Source organism: Lonchura striata, chromosome 5 (genome assembly GCF_050655825.1).
Source record: "Lonchura striata isolate lonStrDom1 chromosome 5, ASM5065582v1, whole genome shotgun sequence".
Taxonomy (NCBI): domain Eukaryota; kingdom Metazoa; phylum Chordata; class Aves; order Passeriformes; family Estrildidae; genus Lonchura; species Lonchura striata.
This window is the reverse complement of record NC_140707.1, coordinates 68,132,027-68,157,718: the sequence shown is the minus strand read 5'-3', so window position 1 is coordinate 68,157,718 and position 25,692 is coordinate 68,132,027. Positions and strand designations below refer to the sequence as shown.

The following is a 25,692-nucleotide window of genomic DNA, read 5'->3' as shown; positions in this document are numbered from 1 at the left end:
TGGGGTCTGTTCCTGGTTTTCAGGAGTTTATTCTCTTACTAGAGTCCTAATTTTGCTTCTACTTAGATTAGTGGCAAAGAAATCCCTCTAGTTTAAAGATGCAGGGTAGGTCCAGATGGGTGTATGTCCTGAAGCAGAATTAGTAAATTGTTTCTCAGCATTGAACCCCTCCAAGCTGTTTTAATTGTTCCTTTGTTTTTACTTTACCCCCTCAGTCTGTAAAATGAACGTCCACATCCGATGCCAAGCAAACGTTGCTCCAAATTGTGGAGTGAACTCAGCAGAGCTTGCCAAAGCCTTGGCCTGCATGGGTCTGCAGCCGGGAAGCATTTCCCCAAATTCAGTGAGTATTTCTTTTTTTCTTCTCTATTTAAAGCATTTACAACTGAGTCTTTCTGTGGGTGTAGGAGGGGGCAGAGGCTTCCAATAGGACAGGTAATGTTGGGTGGTGGACTGCAGGCATAGGTCTGTGGCTTGTGACAAAGGCCTTGCCTGGAAAATGGATGTTTGGCATCCAGGTTTTCATCAATAGGTGTTGCTTTGCAATATGCTTATGTTTCACAGTGCTGTGACTCTTCAACACTCATCTGCTTATCACAAATGAGAGCAGAATAAGACCCCCTAACTAATTAGTGATCAATATAATTCATGCCATGCTTTTTTTTTATTACTGCACTGTAAATGCCATCTGTGTGCATGTTTTGTGATAGAGCAAAAGAGCTCAAGAAGAAGCCTAGTTATCTTCCCAGCATTGTCACTTTTGCTGTGTCATTTTGGGGAAACCATTTCACTCTTCACTACATCACTGGCCAAAAATCTGTGGCCCCTGTCAACACAACAAAAAGAAAATGTTAAAGCCCAAACCATAATTTCCAGATGTGGTAAATCTTCTCATACAATTGGCCAGCTACATTGATCAACTACATCAGGCTGTATCAGCCTAGCAGGCTCATTAGGATGTGCTGCCCCTTTTGATTTCAGTCAGCTTGTAGCAAACTCTTATCCTTGTTCTTCCCCCTGTAGTAGTTTGGAGGACAGTTATCCTGAGAGTTACAAGGAAATCCCATACTCCCTTTTCCATTCTGCAAAAGTCACCACTTGTTCACACTTGTTGTTTGTATCATCTGCACATAAAAAGGAGATGAAAACAGAAAAAAAAAAATCTGTGCTTGGTGTTTAACGATGTCTTTTTGTTATTCATGACATAAAGGATCTAGGAAAGTTTTTAGAGTGTGCTGTAAGGACAACCTTGAATGGCTTTAAGGTGAATGAGGGTGAGTTTAGATTATATATTAGGAAGAAATTCTTAACTGTGAGCCTGGTCAGGCCCTGCCACAGGTTGCCCAGAGAAGTTGTGGATTCTCCATCCCTGAAATGTTCAAGATCAGGTTGGACTGGGTTTTGAACAACCTGGTCTGGTGGAAGGTGTCCCTGCAGGGATTTGGAACTAAATGATCTTGAAGGTCCCTTCCAACACAAACCTCTCTGTGTTTCTGTGACTGCTCTTGGTTCTTTGCCCATGGTGGCGAGTCTCCTGTGCAGAAGGAACTTTGCTGTACACCAAAATAGTCACAAGATGGAGCTCACGAAGTCCCTGTGACTTTGTTCAGACCAGTAAATTGAATAGAAGTGCTCGTTTGTATGCACATGCATACCTGGAGAGCTGTGAGCAGAGGGCACCAGAGGTTGGCTTAATCTTTCTGTACTTCAAAATTAAGAGCTCTAGAAAAGTGTGCTAATACTGGTACAACTCCTAAATATGCAGCACCTCACTGCTGGCTTGCTCCACATCTCCATGAATTTGGAGCACTGGAGCAAGCCAGCAGCCCAAATGTGGAAAAGAGACATGTTTTGAAGTTGGGGTCCCACTGAGCTGGGCTTTGAGTAAGAGTCTTAAAATCAAGTAGAATCATAAGAAATTCAGATGAGATCTGCTTGGGTTCTAAATCTCACCAGCCCTTTGCCTATTGCAGAAATTACACAGTCCTCCTTACTTTGCTGATAGCTAGAAGACTTGGATCTCCCCACTCATTCTCTTTATTTTTTTGTGGGGAGTAAGAATGGAGAGAGTCAACCTTGCCTCTTGACTCTTGGGGATGGTCCTGTGCAGGGCCTGGAGTTGGACTTGATCCTTGTGGGTCCCTTCCAAACTCAGCATGTTCTGTGATTTTCTGTGATGTGCTGGGCAGTGGGTTTACAACCTGAAATGCCCAGATCAGGAGCTGGTGTTGAGATGTCAGCACAGCCCTGAGCAGTGCTGAGTTTGGCTGGTCACGTGTGGCAGCTGTGTGATTCTACCAACACAACTTTCTGTCTCTGCAGCCATAAAGTGCCCCTGGAAAGGCCCCAATGCCCTGGTTGGTAGATTGCCTACCTGTGAGCACTTCTGAAGCAGAAGTACAATTCCTCTGCAGACTGACACTTCTTTGCTTTCTTCCACAGAAACTGGTTTGCAGATCTACATTGAAACATCAGGGAAAAGGCAGCCTGAAGGATGATGACACCATTAATGAAATTTCAGCAAGCAAACTTGGGATCAAAGACTTAACCTTCCTTCGTGTATTGGGAAAGGGGAGTTTTGGAAAGGTGAGAGTTATTCCTGGCTATTTTGTGATAAACCACATTCCTTATTTAAGAATACCCAAGGTAGGTGAAGTGATTTCATAACATGGTACACAGGCTGTCCAGTGGTACTCCAGAGCAAGTACTAAGTGGTACTTGCTTTGTGCAACAAAGTTGGTTGCAGAAAGCAGGGAGAAAAGGGAAGAGAAAGAAAGCTGACAGCAAAGTAAAGAATTGGATATCACAAAAAAGAAGTTAGCACCTGAAAGAACAGCTGCATGCCAGGGCCTGTACCAAGAGTTGCAAGTGTGTGTTAACACCGCTTTGGGCAGCATTTCTTGGAGCTTGTAAAGACTTTTCCTTTAAAGGCAATAAGGCAGTGGATTCAAGTATGGTGAGATGGTGGTTTTGTTTCTCTGCTTTGCCAGGAAGCCAATGTGAAAGAGTGTGTTTGAGTTTTATAACTGAGGAGAGAGGTGGAATGCAGGGCCCTGCTCAGGCAGTTTGTGCTGGCACAGTGGGTGACCTTCGACCAGCCAGCCCCGTGGCAGACAGGAGCAGCATGTGGGTATTTCTGTCCAGAGCAGCCTGCTGCAGGCAGTAGTGTGTGTCATTGATTGTACACTGATGCCCATGCTAACAGGCTGACTCACTTTGGTCCACAAGCCTGCTCATGAGATGACTGACATTTCCAGTCTGGGAAGGTGTGACAGACTCTGTGTTGCTCAGAGACAGAGGGCTCAGCCCTTGACATTCACCCTCACTTTTGCTTTAGGTGATGCTTGCCAAGATGAATGAGAGTGGGCAGCTGTATGCAGTGAAGGTGCTGAAGAAGGATGTCATTCTCCAGGATGATGATGTTGAATGCACCATGACTGAGAAGCGCATCCTCTCCTTAGCCAGGAACCACCCTTTCCTCACCAAGCTCTACTGGTGCTTCCAGACCCCTGTAAGTATAGCCAGGCAGTGGCCAGCCTTCCTCCTGACCTTGCTGGCATGAGGAACCTTGCTGTGTTTTTGGCCCCTGGCCTATTACCAATGTCCACCTCAGATCCAGGAGAAACCTCTCTGCTGGAGGATGAACAGAGCCCTGTGCTGTATTTCACCTCTAACATCTGCTGGGCATTTGGCAAACAAAATCCTGGCCTTTTCTAAGCTCCCTAACAAATTGGTAAGGCACAAAGCCTTCCTCTGTGTCTTCCCTAGAAACATCTCTGTGCCGTTGAACATTTCCAAGTGCAAATGTCTGCACACCTGCAGTGTCCTCTGGTTCCTCTGGGATTTTAGGCTCTGCTCTGTTGCTGCCTGAATTTTTAACAAGACTATATTTGCATTGAGTTTTCTGCAAACTTTAAGATTTTCACTTGGAACTGAGGGTAGCCTCTGGTCTCTGACAGCCTTTGTAGGCTGCTCAGAACTGAACCAAAGATCCTTTTGGGGTTACTGGAAAGGGTCTGCCTGACAGGGATGGTCACTGAGGCAGATCCATGTCTGGTTGGTATTTCTTTTTGTGGAGGGCAGGCAGATGGCAGCATTGCTGTCCCTTGTGCCCTGTGTACCGAAGTGGAGGACAGAACATGGGCTGAGTGCCTGTCTGGGAGCCTCATCTGGTGTGTGCTGGTGGCTGGGAGCCTCTTGCTGGTGTGGGTGGTGGAGGGAGGAGTGGCTGACATGGGAGGCAGTGGCCGCAGCCATGTATGGCAAGGTGAATTTGGGAATCCCTCAGCTAAGCTGTTATTAGGACCAAAGCATTTTGTGCATTGTAGCTCTTCAAAACTGCCTGGGCTCCTTTCCAGTTGCATTTCATTCTTTGCTAAAGGGCAGTAGAGCTTTTTTTCCTCTTCCAAAACGTAGGAGAAACTTGCCCTTTTAATTGCAGCTTTGCTCCGCCCACATAAACCCAAAATACCTTTAAAAAACCAAAAAAAGAGCAGACAAATGTATTCAGCCACCCACCCATTTCTCTTTTCACTGGGGTGATGCAACAGCCAGCTATGGAGGTGAAGAACTGTGCTCATTTAGGGTGGAGCCTTTGGGTAGACTCATCTAATAGAAATGAGTGGTTTGTGTTGGGTTTTATTTAATGCACAGCTCACATGATTCACAGAGCAGCTGTGCTGTATAGCAGAAATGAAACTTAAAGCTCACTGTTGTCACTAGTAACCAAAGAAACTTTCATTTTGTGATAGTTCAACTTGTAATGGCTTTCCTGAAATATCAGGAATGTCCAGTATTGCTGTGTTCTATTTGAGGTCAAATGTGGACTTCGCCTCTCATTGCTATGGCCTTTGGTATTACTTTGCTTACTAAATTTGTAGTGTGGATGTGAAAACAGCCAGTGTGCTTCTGGGCTGTGCAGAGTGCTTCTTATGAACTCAGGGAAGGTTCAAGGTCACTGTGTGAGCACTGTTTGTCACATTCAGAAAAACTGAGTGCAGTCTGCTGTGGGTGCAGGCAAGGTGTTCTGGGATGGTGAAGTAATTGCAGTCATTTACAAAGAGGAAGAAAAGGGGAGAACTCAGCCTGTTTAGACTAGCAAATTCAAAGCAAAAAGAGGATCCGATTGATGTCTGCAGATGTCAAGCACTGAGGAGGGAAACAAAGCTGTCAAGATGCTGGTTAAGATTAAATGAGTCTAGACTGGCCATGGGTACAGTTAGACTGGAAGTTAAAAGGAGGTTGCTAAACAGTAGAGCAGCCTGGAACAGGAGTTTCTAGACCAGCTTATCATCAGACAAGCAGAGGGAAGAACCCCTCAGCCCTTGGTGCCCCAACACAGAGCTGGTCAGTCCTTGAAATGGTGCCAAGTGAGTGGTGCTTGTATATCAGCATCCTGCTACTTCCAGTCTTTCCTAGGTTCCTCTTTCACTTGAGTCCCACTTCCACTCTGACGATGAATAACACAAAAAAGGGAAGCATTTTTTACCAAAAAAATGCAGATTTCAAATTAAGGTGGTTCATGACGTTTTTTGTCTGTGGTCTGCACTCAGTGACACCCACTTCAGTTCAGAATAACTAGGTTTAAATTGCTTATACAAGCACAATTAAACCCCTTTGCTATAGCAGAGAAATTATTGCAACACCAGGATATTCACTGGTCCCAGTCCTTCCAGGAAGGCTGAGCCAGGCTGATACAAACTTGGGGTTTCTGTTTCTTGTTTGTATGGCATGGGGATATCCCCTCCATTAACAAGACCTTGGCAGAAAACGATATCTATATATATAAACCATTATAGATATAAAAAGAGTAACCACTTATTCAAAATGTCATCCTGCAGCCATATTTAAAAATTTATGGAGTTTGGGCATGGTACCACAAATACCCAGTTTGCAATTAGATGGAAACCACATGACATGTATCACAGTTACAGCCCAGACTCTTAAAATGTGGTATTAATGGTTCATGTTATAAAGAACAAAATACAGCTCCAGTCTGCCATGCAGATCCTGAGTACATAATGACCTACATGGTCTGCCTTTGGGAATATTTCAAGAACTAGCCATTTTGAGGCCTCTTACCATTTGTCAAGGCCAAGTCAAAGCCTGATCCTATAAGATCAGGACAAGGTGGAAATGACTGGCCCAGCTGGAAGGCAGACAGGGCTAATGGTAGGTGCCAGATTCAGTTGGAGCCAGCAGTGCAGCCCCATGGAATGTGAGCTAAATTATGGACCAGGCTGCTTCAGGAACTTGGACGAGTCATTATCCATTCTGCCAGGCACCATCCATGCCTGGCACTGGTGAGGCTGTACCTGACACAGGGGTGTCCAGTTACAGCCTCCCCATCCCAGTTCAAGAGGAAATCATGGAAACTCAAAAGGAAGGCTCTTGGAAGTGCCTGAGATGTTGCTGCAGTTTGAGGACAGAGCACTCATAGGATCTGAGAATTTGGCTGGATCCAGAGCCACTTGAATTCTGTTTCTTCTACAATATCCCAGTCAAACCAGCAAACTCTTCCCCTGGCTTAAGCAGCCTGAGGGTGACTTTAACAACCTGGGACATGTCTGTGCTGCACAGTGTGATGTCCTGTGGTGCCAGGAATGCAGCATTATTCCAGGGATGCCCCATCCCTGGAAGTGTCCAAGGCCATGCTGAATGAAGCTCTGAGTAGCCTGATCTAGTGAAAGGTGTCCCTGTACAGGAGAGGAAGGTTGTAATTAGATAATCTTTAACATCCCTTCCAACCCAAACCATTCTGTGATTTAGCTGAGCAGGCACAAGTACCTGAAAGAGCAGTGCATTACCTGAGTTCATCTATACTGCTGCTTCTTCTTCTTGCCTATTTTAGACCTGGCTGAGGTTTTTCCGAGCTGATATTAGCCACTGATGGTTTTCAGAAAGGTTTTCTGTTCTCTTGTGCTGCCTCTGTGCTCAGTGTGAGCCTGCCTTAGTCTCAGCTGCTGCTTAATTGATGCCTTCCAGCAAGGGCAGCTTTATTTTCCCAGGGTGGGCTGAGGCTGCTCTGACCTCCAGGCAGCCTCCTTGCTCCATCAGGGTTGAATCCTGCAGCCACTAGGTGGTAGGAGCTGCAAGGGCTGTCTCTGCCTGCTGTGGGTCACAGTTTTCAGAGCATAAAGATGAAATATCAGCAGCTCAGTGGGCTGGCAGAGGCTGGATGTAGCCATCTGTGTGCCCAGCACTGGACTGGGCAGTTTTGGACTTGCACCTCTGGATTCCTTTGCTATGAAAGGCAAGGAAATAGTCCAGATGCTCCATTTCAGGGGGGCAGTTTTAATCCTGCTTCGGCTGCATCTGTGGGAGGTCTTCCTTCCTCACCACCTCTCTGTTTTGTTTTTTTTTAACTTGAATTTTTTTTAAATTTAAGGCCTTGCCTTGGGAGCTTTCCACCTTGCCTAAGCCATTTACCTCTGCTTTTTCTAGGGCCTTAGAATAATTCTTTAGTGCCAGAGAGGATTATGCTTCTGCTCCAGTAATCTGCGAGTTATTGACAGCTGCTGGGACCTGTGGATAATAGTGGATCCTGCATTAGGGGTGACAAGCACCAAAAAGTGTTTGTTTCCTTTTACCTGACAGTGGTGTCATCCAACACCTCAACAAAACTGTCCTAGGAGGGGTGATAGAGGCTAAATGTATAAATAGCTAAGTCAGTAATATAATCCTGAGGAATGTGAATCCTGGAATGTTTTAATTAAAATCGGTTTGCAGTAAGTAGGTGCTGTCTTCTTTGGGGTTTAGGAGCTATCCTTCCTGCACAGGTGGTTTGCTTTTAAATCCTTTTGTCTCCGCTCATATGCATGAGAATGAAGAGTGGTGGGGGAGATCAGCTTCCCATGCCAATACAGTTGAATAGCTTCTGGGTTTTACTTTTATTGCCCTTATCCCTTTTCTCCTGACCAAAGGGTTCTTCCAGGGGACTGTCCCCCAGGCGATGCTGTTCCCAGCACTGTCCGGGTCAGCCAGCCTGATCGTTGTATGGATTTGCTTTTCCCTCTGGCTCTGCTGTCAGTTGCTGAGGCTCAGAGCCTGCCCCTGTTGTTCCAAAAATAGTGAGACACGAGAACTTGGCAGCGGGATGTGATTTTCTATAACGAGCGTCCTTCCAGATAATGACGAGCAGGGTGCTATTTAAGCCAGGCAGGACTGGCCTGGGACTCCAGGACAGCATAATCATGGAACTGGTCCCGTTTTACGAGGGCAGCCTGCTCTTTGGCACGCAGCTTTTTGTCCCCATTTCTGGCTGAGGGCTCATGTCGTGCTCTCAGCATGGAAGGGGAAAGCTTCTCTCCATCTCCACTGGCTCTTGGGGCACTCAGGCAGTTCTGCCAGGGTCAGCGTGGTCATCTTGTGATGGAACCCTGTTCTTTAGAGAAATGAGCCTGTGTTTCACCTCCTAGAATTGCTGCAGCTGACCTGGAGCCTTCAAAAGGAGCATCATTAAGTGAGGGCCCACGAGCCAAGGTGGTGGGACTGAGAGGTGGCAGCTCACCCACCCCTTGCCCCCAGGTGCCAAAAGAGAGGTCCAAGTGCCCTTGTATGTCCAGGGGAGTCCTCAGTTGTGATCTCCTCAGGGGATCTCCAGTGTCAGCCTGGTTGTCCACCAGCCACTCCAGTGTCACCAAATGGGCAGAGCACACGGCAAAGCCTGGTGTACTGGAGATGAGGGAGGCTGGAGAGGCAGTGACAGCCTTCCCAGGGCTCTGGGAGATAAACAAGTGCCCAGACACAGACTTTGGAGTGTGCTGGTGGGCCTTCAGGAAGCTGTGAGGCCTCTTTGATGTTCTCTTTGAAAGGCACTGGGAGGGAGCCCTTTGGGAGCAGAGAGGATGGCTGTGATCCACTCCCAGGCTCTGAACCCTCAGCAGTCCCTCTGTGGCACATTGAGGAGACACACCTCCTTGCATGCATTTGTGTGACAGCTAAATGCATGTCTTGGGTACTTTTCTTCAGGCATTGGCACTTTTTCTCTTATTCTTGAGAGTTGATACCTGTGTTAGCCCCAAGCCACTCTGTTGGAAGGCTCTGCAAGTCAGGCTGGAAGGAGCTTGAGCTGTTCTTTAGCTGGGGTGGCAGGTTGGCTTCTGGGGGGCTCTTGGACTGGGAGGTACAGGGGAATTTCCTCTCTTCCCCTTCACTGACCAGTGTACATCTTGCAGGTGTGTGCACCGTGTGCCCTCGTGTTGGCTTTGTACCCACAGCAGGGACAGCCAGTTTCTGCTTTCCTCTGGCTCGTGTCTAGCACAGAATAAAGACAGGCTGGTCAAAAGTGCATCTTCCTGTGGTTTGACAGTGTCCACATCCAGCAAAAACCCCTGATGTGTTTGCTGGTTCCAGTTGTCAGTAAACCTGACGTGTGAGGCGTCCCCGTCCTGCTTGGAAAATCTTTGCTTTTTCTGACATCTGCAGTGACATCTTGCAGTGGGCACTTCATTGCAGGAACATTTGAGGCCAGGGTTTTTTTTTTGCAGGCAGGAGGTGAAACAAGATCAGACTGACATTTCTGACTCTAATCTGTGAACTTTGCTGGGTGTCCATGCTTGGGCTGCACACTGAGGCGATGCGAGCTGAGGTGAAAACCTGAGCTGGAGGGTTGGAAGGGGCAGCTGCATCGTCCTGTCGCAGCTCCCCAGTGTAACTTTCTGACCCCAGATGGTTGAGGGACTTTGGATATTTGCATTTTCATGAAGCTGATATAAATGCCTGTCTCCATCTGCAGTGGCTTAGGGGCAAGACTGTAGCTTGGACAAATCATCAAGCTCACTACAAGGGTAGCCAAGTGTGTTGCCTATGGTTAGCCACATTATGTGAAACTAATATTTTTTGTCTTTAAAATCAAGGAAGTTGCAGCATAAAAAGAGATCAAAATGGAAGCAGCTCTCAAGCAGCCCTGAGCAAGCAGATGTCAGTCAGTACTGAGGAGGAAGGGGAAGAAAAAAACAAAGGCAATCTAAGCTCAGAGAAGAGGTAACTAACTGAGGTGTAAGCCAGTGATGCTTTAGGTTTCAGTCTCTTTGAATCCATATTGCTTTCCAGGTGATGTTTAAGGTGAGAAAATGATTCAGAAATCCTCACAGCAAGCTGTTTCCAAGTGGCTTTTGGATGTTTTGGCACTTAATTTTTGTGAAGACCTTTAGCTGAGTCTGTAAAGGTTTATAGCCTTCCCTAGCCTTGCCTGAGCCAACAAACATTGCAGAGCTCAGTATTTTCTAAAATGGGAAGAGCTGTTGCAGGTTGGTCACTCTGAACTGAAAAGACAAATTTCAGTAGCCTTTTTAAACTGAGGGCTGTAAAAAAAGCATGGTGTTTACAGGGCTATTCTCTTCTGAGATACCAAGATGCCAGCAGCCAGCTGAGGGGTGCAGATGACCTATAAATCTTTGATTAACAGGTAATGTCTATAGTGACACACACTCTAGTTCCTTATTTGTCAATTTATTCCCCTCTGAGTTCAGTCAGCCCTTTGAATTTTTGTAATCTTTCAGGTGGGAAGGAGTATTTACCTAGTTTTCTTTACCATTTTAAAAGGTCTGGGAGGGAAGATTTTGTGTTGCTTCTTCTTTCAATTTGTTTTGTATCCTTTTAATATTTCATTTTAGTTATGCTCAAATGTCTTTTTTTTTTTTTTTAATTGGGATTTAAAAAACAGACCTTTTTTTGTACATAATTGATTGGCTTATCTGAGTTTTGGGTTTTTTCCTAATTTGGGTCTGGTCTTGTTTCAAGTAGAACAGATACAGGTGAACAGGATAACCATCCTTTTGCACATGTGGTGTGTGAAAGTTTCTAGTGAAAAGATAAGCTACTAGTGCTGTGAATTAGGCTGTCTTGCAGGGAGGGGATGAGGAGGAAGGATGTGTGTATGCTTCACTTGAATACCCCAGAAGATGCATTGTTCCAGACAAATGACTGAATTTGCCTATTACGAAAACTCTTCAGCATATGAGCTTGAAATATCAGCCAAATGGTTAAGAAAGTAGCAGCAGGAATTTGGAGGATGCAGATAGATTTGGGCTTGTTTGTTTTTTTTTGGTTTTTTTTTTTCTTCTGGGGCAAGTGGGAATCCACAGCTCCCCTCAGCCCATCCTGGTTTGTGGTTGTCATTGTTAGCTACTCTGGAATGAGCTCAGTGTTGATGCTGCACTGTGCACCCGAGTGCCAGGGCTACCTTCACCCCAAGGGACCCTGCAGAGTTTATTTATGCAAGTGGCAAGAGCCACTTCATGATTCTCTGGGCCATGTGTATGTGCCTCGCTGCAGTGGCCTCACAGGCAGCCTCGTGGTGCCCACTGTCAGCAAGGTCAGAGAGCAGAGATGGTGAGGTGATAACCAGTGATAACTGCCTCCTTTAGGTTGGTGACTCTTTAATAAAGGACCTGAAAACGAGCCTGGTGTGAGGAAGTGACCCGAGATTCTCAGAAATGTGTTCACCAGCTGTCCAGCCTGGAGGAGATACCACATGTACCTCATGCCCATTCTGAGCTGGCTTAATTTCCACTACACCTCCTTCTAGCTTAATAAACCACCCAAAACCAGGAGAAGGAAGAAACCTTCCCCTTCCTAGCCTTTGCATCACTCAGTGAGCCCTCATCTGGGTAGCCCCAGGGCTGTGTGTGCCATCTGTGGCAGAAGTGGTTCCTGGGGCTGGCAGGCACTTCTGCAGCCACTGGAGCAGGGAGGGAGAGCAGCTCAGCAGAGCAGATGGCTGTAAAACCTACTGCCTCTCTGCCTGGGAGTCCTGGGCCACGTGCATGGGGTTCCATCTGAGCCAGCATGGGGCAGAGGTGTTCCTTGATGTAGTTGCTGTGATTTGAAATGAAAGTACCAAATCTTCACCTGACATCAGTTGCTGCCTTGCTCTGTTGCAGTCAAGTGAGAGTGGCTTCGTCTGGAAGTTTGGGGCTGAGCTCATGAGGTCTGCTCTTGTGCTCACACACGTGTTTGTGCATGGGTTGTTGTGACTGCTTCATGGTGAGGCTGTTCACAGGATACCTGTGATCCTCCCTGGGTTTGAAGCCATGTGTAACCCCCCTGGATAGCCTGTTCTCCCTAACCCTTGAGCTGGGAGCAGCAGGGAGCTCGTGGGGTGCAGGGCTGCTGTGGTCCAAGGGCTGGGTGTAGAGGGGAGGCATTTCCAACAGGAATTCATAGAACTTGTGTATTTTGTGAAGGGCTGGGTATGGAATCATAGACTCATGGAATATGCTGAGTTGGAAGGGACCCATCAACAGCACTAGGTCCAGCTCCTGGCCCTGTACAGCAGAGTCCCCAAGAGTCCCACCCTGTGCCTGAGAGCACTGTCCAAACCCTTGTTGAGCTCTGCCAGGCTGGTGCTGTGACCAATGCCCTGGGGAGCCTGTTCCAGTGCCAGCCACCCTCTGGGGGAAGAATCTTTTCCTGATATCCAACCTAAACCTCCCCTGACACAACTTCAGGCCATTTCCTCAGGTTCTGTCACTGGGCACCACAGAGATCAGTGCCTCCCCCTCTGCCTCCCTCATGAGGATGTTGAAGAACACAGTGAGGGAGGGAAAGCACTTCCAACAGGAATTCATAGAATCTGTCAGTGTTGTGGAGGGATGGGTATGGAGGGGAGGCACTTCCCACAGGAATTCATAGGTTCTGTGGAGGCCTGGGTATGGAGGATGGTCATTTCCTCACACAGCAGCATCTAAGAGTGGGGCATGACTGTGTTAGTCATACAAAAATAAGTATTCAGTTAAAAGCCTGATTCTGATTCCTCCTCCAGATCCTGTGCTTTGCAGTGCCTTGACCCAGATACAGATGGCCACTTGTACTGCTGGGGAGTTGGACATGTGGCTTTCTGGAGCCCAGCACTGAGAAATCATGGTTTATTTGCTCGCTCTCAGCAAGACTTAGGGCAGATTTGCTTTGTGTGGAGGTTGTGGACCACGAAGGGAGAACATTGGGAACACTGAGCAAGCCTGCCAGCTCTTGTAATTATCTTGTAATAATTTGCTCGCAAGCTCCCTAAGCCGTGCTCCTCTTTTTGGAAACAATAACGCTTCTCTGGAAGCAGTGACACAGCTGTCTCTGTTTGGGGATGATTTGGAAAACCTCCTTTGTGCTCTGCAAAGCATAAATTACCAAAACAGGGAAAAATTACTGTTTTTTTGGGGAAGCCCTTTGGCTTCAGTGAACTCAGACTGAGCCCAAAGATGATTTTCTAAGGAATTGTGTGCATGAATTATTTTTAAAAAGATAAAATGCAAACTAAGTGGAATTCCTGAGCCAGGCTGGCTTTGATTTTTGTGTGGGAAAATTGGACCTTTATGATTGGTGATAGGCTCCCAGGAGGCCTTTGGTCTTGTGTGGGTTGTAAATGGACATCAGCTATGACTTTTAAGTAGAAGAAGATAGAAGCTGGCCATCACACTGTCCCTTCTGGGCACATGGAGAAAAAGGATGCTCTTTAAATAAAATCTGGATTTTTTTTCTTCCCCTGTGATGACAAAGAAGAAAGGTATGAGGATCCAAACCAGCTTGTAGAGCTGGTGAGAACAAAGGGCTAAAGTGATGCTTGAGATGGATTTTAGTGTTTGCAAGGGGCAATAACCAGTGTGTGGATTGTCCTTTTCAGTGGCTCTTGCAGTCAGGGACTTTCTTCAAGCCCCACAAAACCCCTTAAGACAATGAAGAAATATAATGGATATATGTAGCTGCTGTCAGCCACTGCTGTGCTTGCAACAGCCCCTGCCCTGCTCATAGGTGAACAAATAGGGATGGAAACGGAAATAAATTTTTATAAAAACCAAGAAAAATAAAAAAAGACAGCTCTCTTGTGTGAAAATTGACAGGGTTAATCTGTACATGTAGGTTGAAATAAACCTGCTTGATCCCATGGATTTTGTTTCCTCCAAGTGTTTTTTTTTAATTCACAGTAACAATTGCTCTGAGAGTTTATTCATCTTGATCCCAGTCCAGGAGTGGTGCAATGTGATTTCCTCCTTGCTGCGAAGCTTTTCATGTCACTGTTTCCTGTTGACTCAAATGCTCCTTTCTTACCACGTCAAACAGAGATCCCACATCAGGCAGATTTCTGGGCAAAGCACAATAGAAAAATAGACATGTGAGGAGTCCAGCATTGGGCTCTGTCAAAAAACATTCCAGCTTTCAACTCCTCCTAATTTCCACTGATGGTGCCCAAGAAAGGAGGAGACACATAACTGATTCTTAAGTCAAATTTGCCAGTGTTTGAACTATCTGCTGTTTTAAGATCTACTTTTCCTGGCCTCTTCTTAAGTTGTTTACTCAGACTTACTCTTCTGGCTGCAAATTGCCTTCTTTCTTTTCTTTTTTTTTTTTTTTTTTTTTTTCTATTCATTTCAATTCTTCCCTCCCTCTTCTCCCTTTCCCCCCCTGCCCTTCCCTTCCTCTCTCTTCTCACCTCTTCCCCCTCTTCCCTCCAGCTCCTTCCTTCTTTCCTTCTTTTCTTTTCCTTTTCCCCTCTTTTCTTCCCCTCCTCTTTTTTTTTTTTTTTTTTAATAGGATACCCTGTTTATTTTATTTCTTAATGATTCCTGTGAGAGTGGTTGGTCTTTGCAGTTTTGCAAGCTGATGGTCTTCCTTAAGAGTAAAAATGGAAGGTCTTGCCTGGCTTCTAGATGATTTTCCCCAAAGGATGATCATTAGTGCTGATTTTCCAAATGCTTGTTGCCAGGCATGCAGCTGACCACAAATGCTGCATTATAAACCAGTTGTAATACCAATACAGTAAACCAGTTGTAATACCCATCCTTCTCTTTTCTTCAGCAGCCCTATGGGATTTCTAAGTGTTAGGAAACTGGGAAGACACTAAGCTGGACCTCCTTAAAATAATTTGAAAAAAAAGTTAAAGATGCAGTAGGCCAAAGTTCTGTATCTATGCTTGACCAGTGAAATGAGTCCATGGGTGGGTGTGACCATATAACACGTGCAGTTGTACTTGCTCAGGTTTGCAGTTAGTCTGAAGCAAAAGCAGTTTTTAGAAAAAAGATGCTATTTCCATGGCAGCAGAATTTTAAAATCAGCTCTTCTGGTGCTTACCTGAATATTTGAAAAAGAAGTAGTGTCTTTCTGTAAGCATCATAGTAAAGACGAGTACAGCCAGAAGTCTGAGGGGGCTGTGAAGTTTTGCCTGTTCTGGAGAAGCTGGACATACATGTTTTAAGATAGGAAATGTTAATTTTGTTTCCCTGAAGGTCACCTTTAAGGAAAGAGTACAAAATCCATGTGTGTTCACCTAAGTGCATGCATGTTTATACAGGCATATGTACCACTTACATAAATACACACACGATCCCTCACCAGGCTGCTGGTAAATTAAATTGCTTCCTGTTGGGGTTCTGGCAAGAGGGATTTCTTTTTAAGTATGAGCTTGAGGAGATGCCTGGACAAGCTGGGCTAGATAAACATGTGTCATATGGAGAGATCAGCAAGGAAGGAGGTGGGAAAGAATAACAAGGAGATGTAAAAGCTGGCCTGACTGGAGAGGCAGAGGTGATACCTGTGCTGCAGCCAGAGGAACAGGCAGGCACAGCACAGCCAGACTGAGTTTAACCATCTGCAGTGAAGATGTGGCATTAGAAGGCTGGTGTGGGCTGAAGAGCCGAGGCAGGTGATGGGTTTGCACAGTTCATGCTGCTCTGGCTCAGACTGCTGCCTAGACAGACCAGCTCAGGTGTATTTCAGTGCCCTCTCATAAGGACAGAGTGAAACTATGAGGTGGTGTTGTCTATATGGACTGGAGATAGAATTCAACACGTGGCCTTGGTGCTGCAGTAGTGTTGTGGGAGTCCTGAGAGCAGTGGTGAGGCTGCACCTCAAATTCTGCATTCAGTTTGGGACCCTCAGTGCAAAAAGGACATTGAGGTGCTGGAGTGTATCCGGGGAAAGACAGTGGAGCTGGGGAAGGATCTGGAGCACAAGTCTGATGAGGAGCAGCTGAGGGAGCTGGAGGGGCTCAGCCTGGAGAAAAGGAGGCTCAGGAGGGACCTTCTGGCTCTCTGCAACTCCCTGACAGGAGGGTGGAGCCAGGTGGGGGTCAGGCTCTGCTCTCAAGGAACAAGGGACAGGACAAAAGGAAATGGTCTGAAGTTGCACCAGGGGAAATTTAGATTGGATATTAGAAACAATTTATTCACTGAAAGGGTGGTCAAGCTGCCTGGAACAGTCTGCCCAGGGCAGTGGTGGAGTTACCATCATTGAAGGTATTTAAAAGATGTGTAGATGTGTAGCAGTTGGGGACATGGTTTAGTGGTGGGCTTGGCAGAATTGGGTTAGTGGTTGATGGTCTCTAAAGGTCTTTTCCAACCCAGATGATTCTATGATTTTGTGATCTTTACCTTCTGAAATGAGCCCAGGAGGAGCTGTTGGGCAGAGCCCAGGTTGGCTGTGTGAAGAAGGCTGTCCTCATGTGTTACAAGCCATTTGCTTTCCTGCTTGTGTCCAATGAGAAATGAGAGAATTTCTGGTTTTTCTTCTGCCATGTGAATCTCAAGATGTTAATACCAGTAGTCATTTCAACCTGGCTGGCTGCCAGAAAGTGGAGCACGACAATGCTTATCCTCTTAAACTTAGAGAGGGTTTAAAAGTAGCTTGTAGATAATTAGCATCAGACTTGGGAAGAGGCTTGTGGGAAAGAAGGGCAAATATTACCATTAAAAGCCTGGCTGATCTCAGTTGAATTCTATGCCTGTTTTCCAATCTGCTTGTTCCTGATATTCAGAGAAAAACTGAAACAACAAATACTGAAAGTCCTGAAACAATTGCTGAGAGGAATTTTTGAAATGGACAGCAACAATTGCAGGGTTTATTTTTGTGCTAAATCTCTCTGTGTCCTTCCTCTCACAATCAAGTGAACACAGGCAAAACCCTTACTCACTGTGGAGCACACAGATTAAGCAAGTGCCTCCCTATCTGTAGGCTTTTGCAAAAGCCAGAACAAAGCCAAAAAAAAAAAAAAAAACCTCAGGGACTAACAGCTGTGGTTAATGAACTGAACTTTATCAAATAGGTTGCTTTTCTGCTCAGCAGAAACTTTTATTTATGCTTCATGCTTATCAGTTCCTCTATTCCCAGAGGTTTCTGCAGCTTAGTCAGAGGAAAGCTGGAACCTGAGGGCCCAAAAAGCTGCTGCCATGCAAGTGTATGGCAGGAAATCCTATCCTGGAAATCAGCCCACATTCTCCAGAAATAATGTTGGGATATCCTTGAGACAATGTTGTGCTGTTGTGGTGAAGCTGCAGTCTGGTTATGTACATTGTGTTATCTAGCAGCTTTCCCCCGAGATCTGAGGTGTTTACTAGGGAGTGAGTGATTTTTTGCAGATTTGTCTTGTGCCGCTTAGCTCAGAGAGTACTGAAGAAGGGATATTCCCTACTGGTTGAGGTTAAGGATAATTCAGAGAAACCCAATGGGAGCTGATTACTAATGAGCATATAATTACTAACATGCCCAATGCACACATGAGCAAGAATTCATTTCACCACTGGGGTCGAAACTTTTGGGAAGAGTGCAGGGCAAGGAGGTTCTAACAGATCTTCCTGGTATAGATTTGATTTTTCCTGAAAAAATCAGCCTTTCCCCTCATTCCCTCTCACACTTAATTAATCTGGTTTTGTTTGGGAGAAAATAGTTTTAGTAAAACTTTTCCAAGCCTGAGATTAATGCTGTTGATGTTTGTTGTGTTTGCCTGTGTTAGGATCGCCTGTTCTTCGTGATGGAGTTTGTCAACGGCGGGGACTTGATGTTCCACATCCAGAAGTCGCGGCGCTTCGACGAAGATCGGGCCCGGTTCTACGCTGCAGAAATTATTTCAGCCCTCATGTTTCTCCACAGCAGAGGCATCATTTACCGGTGAGCTCTGCATCTGTGGCTTCCCTTTGTCTGAACCCCATGGCTGAGAGTTGGAGTTTTCTGCTTGTATAAAGAAGTGTCACCTGCTGCCCATCAGGAACAAGTTGTCAGCTGGGGTCACGGTACCTCCATATTCCCTGTGCACAATGGTCAAGGTGCACCACTTCCCAGCAGGGAGTGAAATTTCTGGGCAAGCATCAAATGAAACCTTCCCAGATTTTCTGCAGGGTGAATGTAAGGATCTGCTGCTTTGGCCACAGTCTGCCATCTTATTTCAAGGCTAATACATGCTGGTCGCACCAAAGCCTCTGCTTCCCTACTGTGTTTAAACCCTATCTATTTCACATACCTATTCAGTGCCACTCATCTCAGCCAGTAAAAGTGTTTTCACTCCTGCCATGGTTCTACAGCACAAGTTTTCCCTTCCTGAGCATGTCTGGCATCTTTGTGTTTGCAGCAGGATTGGAGCATTGTTGCCTCCATGCGTCAGTCTCCACTCAAGGTCTCAAGGCTGTTCTCAGGAAGCTATTTCCAATACATAGCTCTCCTTTGTTATTTGTCATTTTTCTGTACTCAGGGGGGCAGTTTGGTTATATTTTTTCCTTTCTGTGCTGCTGAAGTGCTCCCGTGTCAGCTCAAGCATAAAGGTATAGAGCAGCCAGCATGGATCAGAGCCAGGCTGCCGTGCAGAGCCCTCCCTGGGCCAGCATCACCATTTGACCAGCATCCTCCCTCATGCCCCAGAGGCAGAGCAAGGCCTCTTCTGGGATGGAGTAGGAAGCTGAAGCAGGGGGGTGTCAGCACTGAGACAGTCTGGCTGTACAGAAAGGTTTCTTTCTGCCATACTTCACACAACACCTCTGAAATCCTTCTGCCCAGAGCGCTGGGGAGGAGGAACAGGCTGTTGTTTTCTTTGGAATGCTGTTACCTGGAATCCAGCAGCAGTGCACGTATTTTTTGAGTATGGTCTGCTGTAGCCCTGCTCAGTCCCACTTGTGGCATGCCAGCACTGCAAAGAATAATGTCAAGTCTCTCTTTTTTGCTGCTTGGTTACAATTGTACTGCTGGGATCCAGAGCTGGGTGCAGGATGGGACCAGTTCCAATCCCAGTCCAGCTCTGTTAATGCCATTTCTGTGGGTTAGGCCAAATGTCAGCTGATTTTGGACTTTACATAGTTTAACCCAGTCAGTAGGACATCCTCCCATGACAGATAAACTCGGGTTTGAACTCACAAAAAACAGAATAGCTGAGGGCTAAAGTGATCAAAGGGCTGGGGGCTGTGCAAGGGGCACTTTCCTGTCTGATGGGGAGATGATAGGATGAGCCAAGTAAAAGCAGCTTCTCTGTCTCTTTCTAGCTTGAGCTCCAGTTAGAAACAGATGGTCAGGTGAGGACAGAAAATATTAAAATATTTTTAAGTATGAACTCATGCGACATATATGGCACAGTTGAAACAGAGAAGGAGTGTCATTTTAATATTCTCCATGTCGCAAGAGTCTGAAGATGGCTAGTGTTATATACCCTATGTATCAAGCTCCTAAAGCACTGTGATTGTCTGTATAAAATAGCAAATCTCCTTACTCTACAGCTGGATTTCAGTCTAATTCTTCCCTTGTGAATAATGCCAGCCGCTGAGGAGACCCTGCCAGATAATTAAGCAAATGACATTATCCTTAAAATAGTGACATCCAGTAGTTATTGTCAGTCATTCAGCAGCAAAACTGGGTCTGTGCATAATGTAAAGCCTTGTGCTTATAGCTTGTCCTGTCTGTCCCAGCCTGCTGCCTGTCACAGGGCAGGAATTACTGATCCCTCTGGGTTTTGGCACTCTTCAAGTGCTGCTGTAATTCATGATTGAAACTGGAGGAATAATTGGAAAGCTTCTTGAACAACTGCACAGGCTTTGATCTTGTTGAGAAACTGGTTAAGCTGTGGAGTCAGGTAGCTTCAGCTACATGGGGCAGGTCTGCAGGGGGGTGGGTGACTTGGTTTCTTATAATTAGTTGGGGTTCTGGAAGATGTAAGAGGAGGGAGCTCCTGGCTGAGCTGAGGTTGCTTCTGTCATGTCACAAACACCAGGCTCTGGAAGGGAGTGTGCAGGATGGAAGGGGATATTCAGAATGGAATCACTGCACTTCCATAAGAGTTTGGATCAGATTTTATGATAAGAATGTGAGTGCTTGCTTAGGGAGCAGGGGGCAGAGACACCAGAAATAGCCTGACCAGAAAGGCTTTTACCACTAGCTCTTCAAGGTGTCTTCTTTCTGGGTTTCCAGGGTGAGTAAGGAAGAGAGTTGCTGGCCTAGAATACTCTGTGTAATTTGTTTTTCTTCTGGGCTTAACTTAATAATACTGTGTTTTCCTTTGCTCCCTTCAAGACTGAGCAGTTCAGGAAAGAATCTGCATTTATCAGTGCAATGAGTGTTCTGCTAAGTCAAGGTGCATTTGCCACAAATGCTGCTAAAAGTTGGGTTTTCTCTTCTTTGAAATGCTAGAGAAGTTTGAGAGACAGCACTGAAGGTTCATCAAGAAGTAGCTGAAACTTGTCATTGTGGTCTGGCAGGATGGTGCTGGTGACTGCTAAAATCAGGTGTTCATTGATTCCTTTTTCAGCCACACAGAAGCAATTTTAAATAGCTGTAGAGCAATATTTTTGCAATTGCTACTGTAATGAGGTTTTGAGGCAGATGATGCATTTTGGCTATATGTGATTTTTAATTTTAAAACTGGGCTTACAGCTGGATTAGTTCTCTCATGGGATAGTTTTCACGATTCAACTTAAATTCTCAGTGAGTTTGCTCCTCATTTTGAGGAAACACCTTTTTGTTCTCTTTAAAAAGAAAGCTTTCCGTTTCAAAAACCTTTACTTTTCTCTCTTCATTTGCAGTACTACAAAGGAGAGATGGTTTTCTGGCCTTATCAAGGAGAGGTCTCTGTCTTGCTGTGAGCTGAGGTTTAGCTGTCAACTTAGCAGCACCTATTTATAGTTGCTTCCTGTAAAAAAAGAAAATGAGCAAGTACAGTGGGGTTCCTTGGGCCATCATACAGGGGATTGCATCCAGACATGGAAACAATCTTTTCACATCACAGTGTATTGTGCACCCCTAACCACAGAGGAGTAGGGCAAGGACATATTTGGGATCAGCTCATGCCAGATGCTGCCAGGAAAGTGTTAGGTAAAATCATGCTTATTGTGAATAAAATCTTTGCTCACAGGGCAATATTTTTGCACTGCTGCTTTCTCCAAGATTATTTCTAAAGGATATTACTGTGCTGGGCTATGTTGCAGATAGGTGGGTTGGTTTGTCATTTTTTCTAATGGCTGGATGTGCTATTTTTCTCGAGGCAATTCTTGCCGACTTTCACTTTCCAGTTCAGCAGTTCCCAGGGTAGGGGAAGCATATTTTGGCTTCTGTGCATGCCAGAAACAAAACAAAGCAGCATATCTGAGCAGAATTGGGTTGCACAGTGGCTTACTCAGTACAAGGGAGCTGGTCCACTCACAGTCTGGTAAAAGGCAAAGCTGTAGTGGATGACTGTAAGGGTTTATTTTAAAAGCAGGATATTTCCTTCTGGGTAGCACTACTATAAAAATGTCTGGTCTGCCTTGCTGCCCTTGAATTCAGACCTTGGCATAGGCTTTGGAAGTGGGTGGATCCACATGTCAAGGTCACCTACTTGAGTATTGAGGGCAAATGCAAGTATTTTCTTACATTTGGTTGTTGTGGGGTTGGATTTATTTTAATTTTTTTTATTTTTTTTTTTGGAGGAGAGGACTTTGAGGTTTATAGTAAAATACAGTAAGACTTTTCCAAAGGCAACATAAAGCAGTCAGCCCAGCCTAGCGACACAGCCTTAATTTTTATGACAAACCTTCCTCTCTGTCTGCCAAGGATGCTTGGGCTGAGAAGGTCTCTTTTTCTCTGAAAAGAGACCCTCCACTACCTGCAGAGGTGATGCAGCATGCAGGATACAGTCAGCTGTGCAGCCTATACTTGAGTGATGGTTTTGGCAGCCTGAGGTGTAAAGTTGGACAGCTCCATGCCCCAGCTCAGGGCTTGGCACAGCACAGGGGCAGATCCATCCTTAAGGCTACAGGTGATGTAGCATGGAGGTAATGCAGCTGGCCAGGAGCCAGGGAGCTAAAGCACTGCTGAGAGGGACTGGTTATTGGCTGGCTGAAGAACCTTTTTTTTATCCTGAGGGCTCTGCTGGTCAGCTCATTTCACTGCCTTTGTGTCTCTGCTGGTGTTTCTAATGCAGCTGACCCCTCTGGAAAGGCTGGGGTGTGCTGGTGCCCTGTCACACCTCTGCATGTGGCATGGTGTGCAAAGAATCCCTGTGCTCTGGTGTGTTGGTCCTGTGACTCAATGGTCTTTAATAGGATAGGTGGTCCTTTTGGGAGGCAAAAGATAATTATGCAATATCCAGATGAGGACATGATCTGGCCTTGGGGCTGAACTCCAGCTCTTGGGGAAAATAAGATAATAAGATAAGCATATTATAACAGGCAGTGTTTTCTCCTCTGTGTGTTACCTGAGAGTATCTCCTTACTGCGTGGGGGACTTCTTATGACAGGGAAAAACTTTCTCCTCTGGGATCTGGAAAGATTGCTGGATATTGGCCAGGCCTCTGAATTCATCACCTTTCTTTGGTGGAGGAGACCCATCAGGTCTGCAGCTGTGTGTCTCATGACTGTTGGCTTTTATAGGGAAAAGGCTTTTTGCAACAGGTTAATTCCCTGCTAATTCAAACAATGAGCCTGTGACACTTGAAGGAAGCTTTACATAAGCCTTTTATGGAGACCAGTTTTGCTGGAAAGACTGCTGTTAACTGAAACAACACTAAGGTTTCTTTCAGCAAAATCAATTAAAAATTACATGCTGAAAACAGAAGCTGAATACCTTTCCTAATTACGTACAGCCACTGTTAACAGAGCAACTTTTATTAGTGTGATGTTTACTTTTTCTGTGTCTCAAGACAGTGTAGACATGGGATTCCTCATGTTCACTCTTTGCTTTGTCTTTTGGTTGTTGGTTTTTTGTTTGGTGGTTTGTTTCTGTTGGTTTTTGTTGGTTTTTTTTTTGTTTGTTTGTTTTTTTTTTTTTTTTTGCCACCAGTGATTTTGTTTATTCTCATCTCATGCCCTTTTTCACATCTGGAGCCAGCTCTTGTTTCCCCTGAAGTCAAGGGGCTTTCCCCAGGGAGGTAAATGAGCAGTTGAACTGGATCTGTGGCTGATAGCAGCAATGCTATGCAAGGCAAACTGGCTGGCTGGGGGGGCTATTCAGGGATTCCTGGTGGTTAGCTTAGGTGCTGTGCATAGCTTTGTTTTCCTGGTAAATAAAGATAAGCCTTTGGTTCAATTAGGTGTTTTTTAGCTTTTCTGAAAGAGAAAGACCTGATAACAGCCTTCTAATATCGAAGAGGGGTCTAGGAGAAGGCTGGAGGGAGACTTTTTGCAAGGGTATGCAGTGATAAGACACGGGAATGGCCTTAAGCTGAAGAAGGGTAGATTGAGGTTAGATAATAAAAACAAATTCTTTACTGTGAGGGTGCTGAGGTGTTGGCACAAGTTGCCTAGAGAAGCTGTGGATACCTCATCCCTGGAAATGTTCAAGGGCAGGTTGGACAGGGAAGGTGTTCCTTCCCATGGCACTGAGGGTTGGTTTGAGATGATATTTAAGATGTCTTCCAACCCAAACTGTTGTATTGCTCAGTGAAAGTTTTTGGTTGAATGTGCTGCAGTTGATGTCTCTCTAGGTAACTTGCTGATTTGAGGTATTTTATGCCTCTCCTCCCCGTGGATTTGGCTGTGTGGGCAGAGTTGTTTTCATCTGAGGAAAGGGTGGGAACAGCTCAACCAGTGCCAAAATGGGTGTGAGTCTCCATAAGCTCAGCTGTGGGATCTGCTCCCTGTCACTTCAAGAACTCTGGGAGATCTCCGAGGCTCAGTGCTGTGCGGGATTGGGGCCTTAAAGTGGATATAAATGAGCAGAGTAAAATGAAGGATGTGCTGTGTTCTGAGAGCAGCAGAAGGGATGAAATATAAGCTGATTATCTGGTGAATGAGTGAAGCAAATCAGCTAAAAGCTGCCAACTGGCACAGAATACCCCACCAGCAGTGCCATCCCTGCAACCACTGCTTAGTGTAGAAGAGGAATTTTCATGCTGGAGTCTCTGGAGATGCTTCATTCAGCTTTAGAAAACATAAAGGGATGTGTCTGAGGGTCAGGAGTGTAGTGTTGTCTGTGGCTATTTTATCTGACAGTCAACAGCTCGTGTAGACTGATTTGTGCTTCTAGACAGTGCATCTTCCACAGAGTTTTCCACTCTGATGTGGTTGTGCATGCTTGTGAGATGGGCTCTTTTACAGCCTCTGGCATGCAGTGCTTAAAGGGCTGTTTCCCTGCACTTGATCAAATGGAAAGTGCAGAGAGGAAAAAAAAAACCCAGCCTCTCACGTTTCTGTGTCATGTTTAATCAGTCAGAGTGCAGGACAGTTTAGTCCTGATTTACAGTTGTGCTTACGAAGAGCTGTCCTGTTTTGAGATCCACATATCAGATCTCTGTGCCCCACTGACTCCACTGTATATCGTCTGTGAACTTTGGTGGAACTTTCCACATGACTAAGGACTACTGAATAGCCCACAGAAGTTGTTGGCTCTGCTGGTGTCTACTTTTCCTTTATGGTTATTTAAAGGGACTGATTTAAAATCTGCAAACCCTGCACATAATGAGTTTGTATAAATCATTTAAAAACCCAGCTCAAAGGGGCCTCAAGAGTTTGTGTAGTTCATCCACCTGCCCCAAGGCTGGAGAACCTTTGCTGAATGCCAGTCTCATACTTTCACCTTTTTTTTTTTTTTTTGGTGTTACTGCTTCATTTGCATATTAAAATATGTGAACTCTTACAGGCACAGACTCATTTAGGGAATGCTTCCGGTGAGAACTTGGTGTTGTTTGAGAATTCTGGTGCTGGCACAAAAAAAATATAAATAAAAAATCCCCTCATCTGTGGAGGGCATAGGTGATTAGATGTGAGTTGTGTTCTGGCATTCCTCTGTGACTAATACATCCTCATGCAGGCATTTCACAATTAAAGAGCATGCAGATGCAATTAAGAAATAGCTGTGTGTAACAACTACAAGTTTGCAAAGAAAGGAGACTTGGAAACCAGAATTAGGCTCAATCTTTAAGTCCCAGAGCACCAGGGAATATTTAGATTAGGACTTTTGAAATGAAGAAACTTTTCTACAAAAATACTGGTTTTCTGTCTTTCCTGCAATCTTCATTCTGTTTTAAAGGCATAAAGGTCACCAGAAGGAGAAAACATAAAAACTTAAATATATTTTATGTTACTTAATTTTTTTTAACTGCCCCTAAATATAACTGTTGTTTTTAGAACTGCTCATATGACTTTTAACATGTACCCTGATACCAAGGGCATTCATGTATATGATTACACAAATTTTGAAAACATTTGCTCTCAGCTCTCAGAATTGCCCAGCATTAATCTAGTAATTTTATTGATCTTTGTACCCATCTCAAAATGAGGAAGCTTTCAGTGTCACTCTCTGAGAACATGAGCCCTGGGTTGGCATTAGGAGGCTGATATATATAGCTGGGGAAAAGGTCTCTCTGTCAACCTTAATAAATGTTTGGTACAACTTCTTGAAAGAAGGATTATGTTGACAAAACACTGTTGCATCTGCTCCTCTGACTTGCTGAAATGGAAGATTTCTTGCATCACAACATGTTGCAGTGGGTGAAGTTGCTGTATTTGTGAGGGACACAGTGAGAGACTCTGTGTTGAA

General features: G+C 45.2%; 1 protein-coding gene across 1 annotated transcript in view; it reads left to right on the top strand.

Moving 5' to 3' along the window:
- Positions 1 to 25,692, top strand: part of PRKCH (protein kinase C eta) — a 112,915-nt gene that overhangs the window by 50,243 nt on the left and 36,980 nt on the right. Inside the window, exons 7-10 of the mRNA XM_021554501.3 lie at positions 216 to 343; positions 2,443 to 2,586; positions 3,338 to 3,511; positions 17,720 to 17,874. Of these exons, the coding sequence (XP_021410176.1) occupies positions 216 to 343; positions 2,443 to 2,586; positions 3,338 to 3,511; positions 17,720 to 17,874 (601 nt within the window). The remainder of the gene's footprint in view (positions 1 to 215; positions 344 to 2,442; positions 2,587 to 3,337; positions 3,512 to 17,719; positions 17,875 to 25,692) is intronic.